This window comes from Indicator indicator, chromosome 37 (assembly GCF_027791375.1).
Source record: "Indicator indicator isolate 239-I01 chromosome 37, UM_Iind_1.1, whole genome shotgun sequence".
Lineage (NCBI taxonomy): Eukaryota > Metazoa > Chordata > Aves > Piciformes > Indicatoridae > Indicator > Indicator indicator.
In genome coordinates this window covers 4469682-4480396 of record NC_072046.1, presented here as the reverse complement: position 1 = coordinate 4480396, position 10715 = coordinate 4469682, and the positions used below count along the sequence as shown (strand labels likewise).

The window sequence follows — 10715 nt, the reverse complement described above, 5'->3', positions numbered from 1 at the left end:
GACAACATCCACTTTGCGCTTTTGCTTCCGCAAAGTTCATCTCATGTGGAAATACTTTGAGCTTGCTCTGCTTGTGTCCAATTCTGCTTTCAGAAGGTCTGCAATTATTGGTCAGCAGCACTCTGGTGCAATCTCTGGAACAATGCAGGAAACCTCCCAAGCACTCTTTGACTCTCTCATCCTTTTGTAGCTGGTTCCCCAGACACCTGTGGCCCAAAAGGGCTTCTACAGCACCACCTGCCACGTCCTGCCCTTTCCTGTGCCACACTCGTATATCTGCCACACCATTCTATCTGCCAAACCCTGTTTCCCATTCACTGTGCTCCCTGGCTTCTGCTCTTGTATGTGAGGTTTTTGGCCACTGTCACCTTTGTTCCCAACCATGCTGAGCCAGAGCTGCCTCTTGCCAGGAGCTCACAGTCTTTCTGCTCTCGGTGAGGGCTGGGGAGAGACTCTCGCTCTCTTGGGATTTTACCTTCAGTCTTTGCTGTGATTTTGCTGCTTTGGGAAGGTTCCTCTGCCATAATGCTCTGCCCTGAAGTCCTTTGCTTATCTGCCTGCATGGTACAGGCTACAGCAGGTTTTCAACTGTTGCCATCACACCTGTCCCCTGCAAGCTGTCAGAGCTGCCTCTTGCCTCTTATCCATTCTTTCTTTTGCAGTCCCGGGGCCATTCCTGTAGGTGGTGTTTGGGTGCCAGCTGAACCATGGTGCTCTCATATAGCTTTGGGTCTCTGCCTCAATTATGGTGTTCTCCACTCCAGTGTGGATCCCTGGATCAATCATGGCATTCACAGTGGTGTTTTTGGTTCCTGTTTTACAGAGGTTCTTCTGACAGTACTGAATTGTGGCTACACAGACACAGCTGAAACCCTGAGAAGATGCTGAAAGCAGCAACCCAGGGTCTGCACACCTCAGGACACATTTCACTCTTGTCCCACCCAACAGTCCTTAGCCAGCATGACTCTGGGTTCACAAACATCTAACAGCCCAAGAGTGTTCATCAACAGCACTGAACAGCTCATGCAAGGGAGAGCAAGGACCTTGGGAACCTGCTCAACAAAACCATCCACAGCAGCCCCAGAAAGGAAGAGGGAGATTTCTTCCCTCCTCCCCTCCCCTCCGCAGCACAGCAGGGCCTCAATGCCAGGGCAAAGCCTTCGGCTCTATGAGCCTGTTGCCAGGCTCAGCCAGATGCAGAGCTGAGCAGTGCAGCCAGCAGACTGCCTGAGCTGCACCACAGCCTGCCAGCCAGGGACTGCTGCAGCTGGACATGAGCAGCTCAGGCTGACACTGGCTCCAGCCCCCCATAAAACACCAAAAAGGCTGTGGGGGCTTTACTTTGTGTGGTGGCCAGCTGCCCACCACCACACTCTGTCACTTCCTCTCCTGAACTGGAAAGAGAAGAGAAAATAAGATGCAATTCTGGTGGGTCAAGCAAAGGCAGTTTCAGGAAGAAAAGCAAAGAGCTGCCTGCAGAAGCAAAATGAGAAGATTTCTTCTCTTCCTGCCACCATCAGGTGCTGTGCAGCCACTCCTGGGCAGCAGAACCTCAAGACACTTAGTGGTTGCTTTGCAAGGCAAATGCCTTAACCAGGAATGTCCCTCAGCCTCTCATCTCCTGCTTTCTCTTAGCATTTATTGCTGACCATGATGGCACAGGATGTGGAAGGTTGCCTTGGTGAGCCTGGGACACCTCTAACTGTGTCCTGAAGAGTCAAACCCCAAAACATGCCCTAACCCAGGCAATGGGCTAAGCTCCTGTGAATGTACAAACCTGGACATTTCCTGGGTTCCAGATGGTCCATGTAAACACATAGCATGTGTGACTGACCTTGTAACACATCTATGAACTCTGTGTGCCCCTGCCCATGTTTGGATATGCCCCATCCTATAGGTTCAGCTATCAGGTTTCTCTCTTACCAAAGGGCATTCATTGTCTTGGGACAGTTTTACACCAGCCAAGAAGGTAGGCAGTGTGCCTTGTTCTCACCCAGAAAGCAACAAGAGCCAAATGATGCCAGAGGAGCAGCTGAAGAGCTTGTCCTAACAGGCCAACCACAGCTGGGCCTTGCTCCTCGACCAAGGCAGAAAGGGGAAAACTCCAAGAGAATTGAATCCCAGAAGAGCCACAGAAAGGCTGCAGCCCGGCGACAGAGCACACAAGAGAGAGAGGCCCTTAGCCCTCTCTGAGCCAAGAGCCACTTGAACTATAGTCACATCATCTGGGAAGATACAGGACAAAGGAGCAAGCTGTGAGTCCTGGATAATCTGCTACAGAATCCCATCTGTGGGAAACCACAGATCACAGAACCTTTATTACCAATTTGAATCAGAGTATTGGAAATTCTTAGACCCGCGCTTACATCGTTTCACTGTCTTCATATGTGGAAAATATCACTCACAACTGCATGACAGAACCTGTAAACAGACTTCAGAATTAAGTTCCAGTGGTGTGTGAAGATACCACTGCCAGAAATATTAACTATAAAAAATATGAATATATATTTTATTACAAATTGCTGTGTTCCCTCCTGAAATCTTACCTACCTCCCAGCCTTCTGGCCTTTTGGAGATGCAGTTGGAGAGACAGCCTCAGCCATCAAAACCCAGAACACTCCTGTGTCATCAAAGCCATTCTAGCCACAAGGACAAAGAAGCAGTAGGAGGGATAACATGTTCACTGTCATCTGGAAGACAATCTCTCTGTGTCCTTGTTCCCGAAGCCCAGCTCCTCAGCTGTGAGGAGCACCCAACGCAGCCAGTCCCATCCTGCTAGGCAACCAGGAAAGGAAGACTCGGAAGCATCCTCCGTCGCCCTCTCTGGTTCTTCCTTCTGACCATGGGCAGTGGGGTGGTGAGCCCAGCCTGAAACTGGGATCATGTGCAGGTGAACGGAGTGGGGAAGGCAGCTGCTGAAAAGGGACTTTTTGAGGTGAGTTGCCCTATGCTGTGAGACAAGCAAGCAGGAGAAATATTTGAGGAGGACAACAGAATAACTCCGTATTTTCGGAAAGGTGGATTGGACATAAATGCAGCAAAGAAAAAGGACCTGCACAGGAGATACATTTCCTGGAAACAAAACGACAGAGTGGACATTGATAGATCCCTGTGGATGGGATCAATAAGGTAACAAGGACTGTCCTCACCTATGTGGCAGCAGGACAATGTTACCCCACCATGAACAACCCCTGCATGGTCCTTCCCTCTGCGGACACTGCGGCAGCAAGAGTGAGGAGATTGTTGCCCTGGAGATGTTGGGAGCGAGTGGGAGACATGGAGAGGCTTCACCTCTCCCAAAGGCAGAGCAGGGAGAACTGGGGCATAACTGCAAATACTCAATGCAACCTTGTGTCACTGCAGAGCCAGGCTGAAGAACTTCCTGACTCGAAGCCCTGAGCATCTCCAGGAGGAAGGATGAGACAGAAATCTGGGATGGGATGCAGCAGAACTTTAATGAGTCAGATGCTGGAAACAGGGCAGAGAAGGGTGGATGTCACAAAGCAGGGGCAGGAGGGACTCTGTGCTCCATGGCTGTGGCGGAGCTCCCAGCAGGTGTCCATGTGCCTGGCCCACAGGGGGAGCAAGGCCAGCAGGACCTCCCTAGGCTGCCTCCGTGGTGCTGCCAGACCAGGGTAGCAGAAGAGAAGGAGGCCACAGGAGGGCCAGGAGAGAGTGTCAGAGGGCAAAGGCAGGCATGGGCAGTGCTGTGCCAGAGCCCAGGCTGGCCCTGTCCTTTTGCAAGGGCTGCTGGGGTTGCTCAGCCCCTCGGAAAGCAGCAAGCGGATGCTGTGCCCAGGGCAGAAGCAGTTGGTGGGGCCCTGGGGGCCTTGCCCAGGGCCATGGGCAGCAGCTCTAGCAGGGGAGGCAGCTCCTGCCGCAGGAGCCACGGCCCAAGCCGGAGAGGCCAGAGAGGCCAAAGCCCCCGGAGCTGATGGGCACCCCCTGAGAGCTGAGGATGCTGCCAACGGCAGCGGAGGTGGAGGAGCCCACGGCGGTGTTCTGTGGGAAGGAGCTGAGGATGGGGCCAGGCAGGGTCACTATCACAGGGGAGGGCTGGATGGCAACGGTGGAGTCCTGGCACTGCCTGACACAGGGCTCATTGCAGCTGTTGGCCAGCGGGGTTGGGCCGCAGGGCTGACAGGGCAGGCAGGGGGTGTAGCAGGACATGGCTTGGGCTGGAGCTGAACCTGGCAGAGAGAGCAAGGGGGAAGCAGAGCATGAGGGCTTGCTGAGGACAAGCCTGAGAGCCCATCAAAAGAAAGAAAAGTTATGAGTTGGAGGTGAGGGCTGGAGGCTGTGTAAGGAATCCCACCAGTCTCACCTCCCCTCAGCCTAATCCAGCCCTGACAAGAGTGACCAAACCAAGGGAGGAGACTTAGGCATGCACAGGGTTACCCCCTTCCCCATCTCATGCCAAGCAGGTACAAGAACTCACATAGGACAAGGGAGCAACTATGGGCTCAGAAATCCCAAAGGAAGAAAAGTAGAAGAGGAAGGAAGTCAAGAAAGAGCTTCTACACACCTTGTTCCAAGGAGATGGAGGCCAGAGGAGTGGATGAGAGAGTGAGCAGAAGGAGTCTCTTTTATACTGCTCCGGCACTGCCCCAGGCCCACAGGCACTGCATGTGAGCAGCCATTTCCCAGCAGACTCAGCTCCAAAGCCAAACCTCCCAGCCCATGGCACAGGTTGGCCTTTGGCTTCCTCCACGCTGCCATTTCACTTCCTCATGTCTCAGATGCCTGCTTGGCCAGGCCAGCTCCTTTCATCTGCTTGGTTGAGACGCCAAGGGATTGGCTGTGCCAGTGGCTTCTGGTCTGTTCCCCTTTGCTCTAGGGAGAATGTTTGTCATGCTGAGTCTGCAGGGCTGGGATTAGGAAAGGCAAAGCACACCTGGTCTCTGAGTGCTCTGCTGACATGGGGGTCGAGAACTTCCTCTTCCATGCAGGTTGAGAAGAAAAGTTGAACAAGGAGGCTGTACTGGGGAGAGGAGATGCAGGAAAGGTGCAGATACTCCAAGGGCTTTTGGCCTTGTTCTGTACTGGCACAATGTGATGCCAAGTGGTCAGGCTCCTGACATTCTCTGGGAGTTCAGAATAGGAAAGGCTTACCTGGAGCAGAGGAGACTGAGGTGTGGGATCCTCGATATAGATTGCACAGACAGGAGTGTGTGAGATCTAACACCATGTCCTCAGGAGAGTTATCTGTGTCTCTGCAGTGCCACTTTCAATGCCCTTTGAAAATCACCATAATTGGGGAATGCATCTGAGGGCTGAAGAAATGCAGTGGGGGGAAGAAATGCAGTGGGGCTCCTACCCTCATGAAGGACATGAGGGGGAGGTTGGAGAATGACAGCAACATCAGTCTGACCTTGGTCCCTTCAAAGATGATGAAGTAAATCATCCTGGAAGCCATTTCCCAACATGAAGGGACAAGAAGGAGACTGTGAGAGGTCAGCATGGATCTATGGAGGGGAGAGCAGGAGCAACCTCATGGTCTTAGTGCTGCCTGCCTGAGTCCGGTGGGTGAGGGAAGTCAGCAAATGTTGTGCCTCTCATCTGAGCATAGCTTTTGGTGCTGTCTGCTGTAAGAATGCTTCAAGACCAAGGGATGAGACACAGGCTGGGGAAGAGGCAATACAGGGGAGTGAAATCTGCCAGAACTGCTGCTCTGCATGGGCGGTGATGAGAGCCACAAAGTCCATCTGGCAGGCACTCACCCCTGTTACACTGCAGGGATCCAGAGTGGGGCCGGTAGCGCTTAACCACGTTATGCAGAAGTCCGGGAGCAAAGGAGGAAGATTGGCAAAGGGGCTGTGCCCCTGGAGTATTATAGTGTGATAAAGGAGAATGGATGAGTGCTCCACTAGGAAAGGAAGAACCGCTTGTAACAGGAAGGACTGGAGACTGAACTGTGCTGCAGTCTCAGAGGCCTCAGCTCTCCTTGGTGATGAGAGGGGGGGAGCCTTGGAGAGAAACCTGGAGAGTGGAAGGGTAGAGATCCACAGGCCTCATCTTCCTAGCCAAAGAGACCAGGCTGTGCTGAGCAGCTCTCCTGGATGCTCCATGGAGTGATGGAAAAGGTTGCAAAGACATAGGCTGGGACTCATCCCTGGGTCTCATCTGGTTGGTATTGTCCTGGTATTAGGGCTTCATCATGCCAAGGCCACAAAGGCCTCCTCAGCCTGCAGCACAAAGCAGAAGCATTAGGGAAGCAAGGAACTCCCCAGTAAATGAGAGAGGGCAGGCTCTGGGAGTTGCACATGCCTGGGGATGCTGAGGGAGGTGACGTGCTCAGCAGCACCCTTGGAACAAGAAGTCTCAGAGCACATCAAGGAGGAGATTCACTTCCCTGCCCTGCAGGCATGGAGGCCCCTGGCACAAGTCCCAGGAGGCCAAGGGAATGCCTTCAGCAGCCAAGCTTGAGGGACAGCCTCTCCCTGCCCAGGGCCGCTCCCACTCTCAACTGTCTGCAGGCTCCTGTCTGTGTCAGTGTGAGCTGAAATTTCCCCCCCAACGACAATAACCAGGCTAGCTCAGTCTGGAAGCAAATGAAAGCTGTATTTACAAGCAAAATCTACAATCTATGATGAAATGCAGTGATTATGTACAAATATACAAAATTCACAACATTTACAAATATATACAATCAACAGAAAACCACAACCAAGCTCCCTTTGCTTGGCCCCAAAGGGGACCTTTTCCAGGGGCCTCTCTCCCAGGCGCTTCCCCCCCAGGCCCCCCTGGCAGAAAGCAGAGTTAGCTAAAGCAGAGAAGTTGTTAACTTAGCTCGCCAAGGTCAGTGTGTTATCTTCAGCCAGAAGAGAAGAAGAAACAGCAGCCAAACAGCCCAGCAACTGTCCCGACTGCCAAATGCAGAGTGCGGAGTGCCCCACTTTGTTTTTGAGTAATAGTTCTTAAACATTTCTATCTATCCAATGGAAGTGTTTAGAACAATCATTATTTTACTTTCTTACACCCAATAATGACTTATTTACACTCTTTTGCTTTCTCTGTCTGAACTTTGCAAAAAAAAAAAAAATTAAAGAGACAGTTTCAAACTATCACACTGTCCCACGAAGGGCTGGATCCCGTGTGGCCAGGGCAGCTCCAGCCATAACCCAGGAAAACTGCTCCAAGCTCTGGGATGAACCTGAGTACACAACTTGAGGCAGCCCAAATGGCTTTTGCCCTTGGCATGACCTCCTTGCAAGTGTTCCCACAACCCAAGGGCCTTGCAGGGTGGTTCGCATGTGTTGAGAAAGTCTCTGCTCCTGGTCAGGGGCCAAAGTGTGTGGCCCAAGTGCATGGGGGTGTGAGGAGGCTGACCTGAGCCCCAGCACAGCTCTCGTGTAGGGAGGAGGGACCTGACTCCAGCAGGCTGGTTGAGTAATTGAGATGTGTTCCATTTCCAGCCTCCTGAAGGTGGCATTGGATACCCACAGAGACTGCCACCAGAGGGGATGACTTTGTCCCACCAAGCAGAAAAAGGACAAAGGGAGCAGGAGGCATGGTGCCATCAGGCCTGGGAGCATTTGTGTGCCCAGGAACATCCTCCCTGACAGGGGATCTGTGCAATCTTAAGAGTGATGGAAAACAACCTCACCAGACTTGCCCACACCCATGTCCCCTGCCCACACACTGCCCTCCAGCACTTGGAGCATAGCTTCTGCCTGCAGTGATGCATTCCTGCAGTGTAAATCCTTGGATGTCTCATCCTGGGACTTCAAAGGATCCTCTGTGGCGCAGAGGTCACCTCAGCCACGAGGAAGTGAAATGGCAGCGTGGAGGAAGCCAAAGGCCAACCTGTGCCATGGGCTGGGAGGTTTGGCTTTGGAGCTGAGTCTGCTGGGAAATGACTGCTCACATGCAGTGCCTGCGGGCCTGGGGCAGTGCAGGAGCAGCATAAAAGAGACTCCTTCTGCTCACTCTCTCATCCACTCCTCTGGCCTCCATCTCCTTGCAACAAGGTGAGTAGAAGCTCTTTCTTGACTTCCTTCCTCTTCTACTTCTCACCCTTTGGGATTTCTGAGCCCATAGTTGCTCCTTTGTCCCATGTGAGTTCTTGTACCTGCTTGGCATGAGATGGAGAAGGGGGTAACCCTGTGCATGCCTGAGTCTCCTCCCTTGGTTTGGTCACTCTAGTCAGGGCTGGATTAGGCTGAGGGGAGGTGAGACTGGTGGGATTCCTTACACAGCCTCCAGCCCTCTCCTCCAACTCATAACTTTTCTTTCTTTTGATGGGCTCTCAGGCTTGTCCTCAGCAAGCCCTCATGCTCTGCTTCCCCCTTGCTCTCTCTGCAGGTTCAGCTCCAGCCCAAGCCATGTCCTGCTACACCCCCTGCCTGCCCTGCCAGCCCTGCGGCCCAACCCCGTTGGCCAACAGCTGCAATGAGCCCTGTGTCAGGCAGTGCCAGGACTCCACCGTTGCCATCCAGCCCTCCCCTGTGATAGTGACCCTGCCTGGCCCCATCCTCAGCTCCTTCCCACAGAACACCGCCGTGGGCTCCTCCACCTCCGCTGCCGTTGGCAGCATCCTCAGCTCTCAGGGGGTGCCCATCAGCTCCGGGGGCTTTGGCCTCTCTGGCCTCTCCGGCTTGGGCCGTGGCTCCTGCGGCAGGAGCTGCCTCCCCTGCTAGAGCTGCTGCCCATGGCCCTGGGCAAGGCCCCCTGGGCCCCACCAGCTGCTTCTGCCCTGGGCACAGCATCCACTTGCTGCTTTCCGAGGGGCTGAGCAACCCCAGCAGCCCTTGCAACAGGACAGGAACAGCCTGGGCTCTGGCACAGCACTGCCCATGCCTGCCTTTGCCCTCTGACACTCTCTCTTGGCCCTCCTGTGGTCTCCTTCTCTTCTGCTACCCTGGTCTGGCAGCACCACGGAGGTAGACTAGGGAGGTCCTGCTGGCCTTGCTCCCTCTGTGGGCCAGGCACATGGACACCTGCTGGGAGCTCCACCACAGCCATGGAGCACAGAGTCCCTCCTGCCCCTGCTTTGTGACATCCACCCTTCTCTGCCCTGTTTCCAGCATCTGACTCATTAAAGTTCTGCTGCATCCCATCCCAGATTTCTGTCTCATCCTTTCTCCTGGAGGTGCTCAGGGCTGCGAGTCAGGAAGTTCTTCAGCCTGGCTCTGCAGTGACACAAGGTTGCATTGAGTATTTGCAGTTATGCCCCAGTTCTCCCTGCTCTGCCTTTGGGAGAGGTGAAGCCTCTCCATGTCTCCCACTCGCTCCCAACATCTCCAGGGCAACAATCTCCTCACTCTTGCTGCCGCAGTGTCCGCAGAGGGAAGGACCATGCAGGGGTTGTTCATGGTGGGGTAACATTGTCCTGCTGCCACATAGGTGAGGACAGTCCTTGTTACCTTATTGATCCCATCCACAGGGATCTATCAATGTCCACTCTGTCGTTTTGTTTCCAGGAAATGTATCTCCTGTGCAGGTCCTTTTTCCTTGCTGCATTTATGTCCAATCCACCTTTCCGAAAATAAGGAGTTATTCTGTTGTCCTCCTCAAATATTTCTCCTGCTTGCTTGTGCACAGCATAGGGCAACTCACCTCAAAAAGTCCCTTTTCAGCAGCTGCCTTCCCCACTGCGTTCACCTGCACAGGCTCCCAGTTTTAGGCTGGGCTCACCACCCCACTGCCCATGGTCAGAAGGAAGAACCAGAGAGGGCGACGGAGGATGCTTCCGAGTCTTCCTTTCCTGGTTGCCTAGCAGGATGGGACTGGCTGCATGGGGTGCTCCTCACAGCTGAGGAGCTGGGCTTTGGGGACAAAGACACAGAGAGATTGTCTTCCAGATGTCAGAAAGAAGAGGATGTTCCCTGCACAGCTGGTGTGCCAACAGCTGCTGTCAAGCTGTTAAGCTGTAACACTTGTGCTTTTTGGACAGCCCCTTTGACATGGTCTCTGAACACCGGGCGCTGTCTAGAACTCCTGGTTGTTCATCTCACAGAATGGGGAACTCACCTCAAAAAGTCCCTTTTCAGCAGTTGCCTTCCCTCTTCTTTCACCTATTCAGTCTTCCAGTTTCAAGCTGGCCTCAGCACCCCACTGCCCATGGTCAGTAGGAAGAATGAGAAGGCCATATAGGATGATCCTGAGTCTTCCTTTCCTGGTTGCCTAGCAGGATGGGACTGGCTGCATGGGGTGCTCCTCACAGCTGAGGAGCTGGGCTTTGGGGACAAAGACACAGAGAGATTGTCTTCCAGATGTCAGAAAGAAGAGGATGTTCCCTGCACAGCTGGTGTGCCAACAGCTGCTGTCAAGCTGTTAAGCTGTAACACTTGTGCTTTTTGGACAGCCCCTTTGACATGGCCTCTGAACACCGGGCGCTGTCTAGAACTCCTGGTTGTTCATCTCACAGAATGGGGAACTCACCTCAAAAAGTCCCTTTTCAGCAGTTGCCTTCCCTCTTCTTTCACCTATTCAGTCTTCCAGTTTCAAGCTGGCCTCAGCACCCCACTGCCCATGGTCAGTAGGAAGAATGAGAAGGCCATATAGGATGATCCTGAGTCTTCCTTTCCTGGTTGCCTAGCAGGATGGGACTGGCTGCATGGGGTGCTCCTCACAGCTGAGAAGCTGGGCTTTGGGGACAAGGACACAGAGAGATCTAAAAGGATACTGGTGGGCATTTGGTAGAGCTGCCTTAGAAATAAAGGAGCAACTAACTGCCTTGTCTGATCTCTCAAAGGACTCCTTTGTGGTGTGGT

General features: G+C 53.4%; 2 protein-coding genes across 2 annotated transcripts; one reads left to right on the top strand and one right to left on the bottom strand.

Moving 5' to 3' along the window:
• Positions 1 to 3855: 3855 nt before the first annotated feature.
• On the bottom strand, positions 3856 to 4170 carry LOC128978572 (feather keratin 1-like). Its single transcript, XM_054396513.1, has one exon. The coding sequence runs from the start codon at positions 4168 to 4170 to the stop codon at positions 3856 to 3858; it is 315 nt and encodes a 104-aa protein (XP_054252488.1).
• Positions 4171 to 8324: 4154 nt separating this feature from the next.
• LOC128978566 (feather keratin 1-like) lies at positions 8325 to 8639 on the top strand. Its single transcript, XM_054396506.1, has one exon. It carries the CDS (start codon positions 8325 to 8327, stop codon positions 8637 to 8639), a length of 315 nt encoding a protein of 104 aa, XP_054252481.1.
• The last annotated feature ends 2076 nt before the right edge of the window (positions 8640 to 10715 follow it).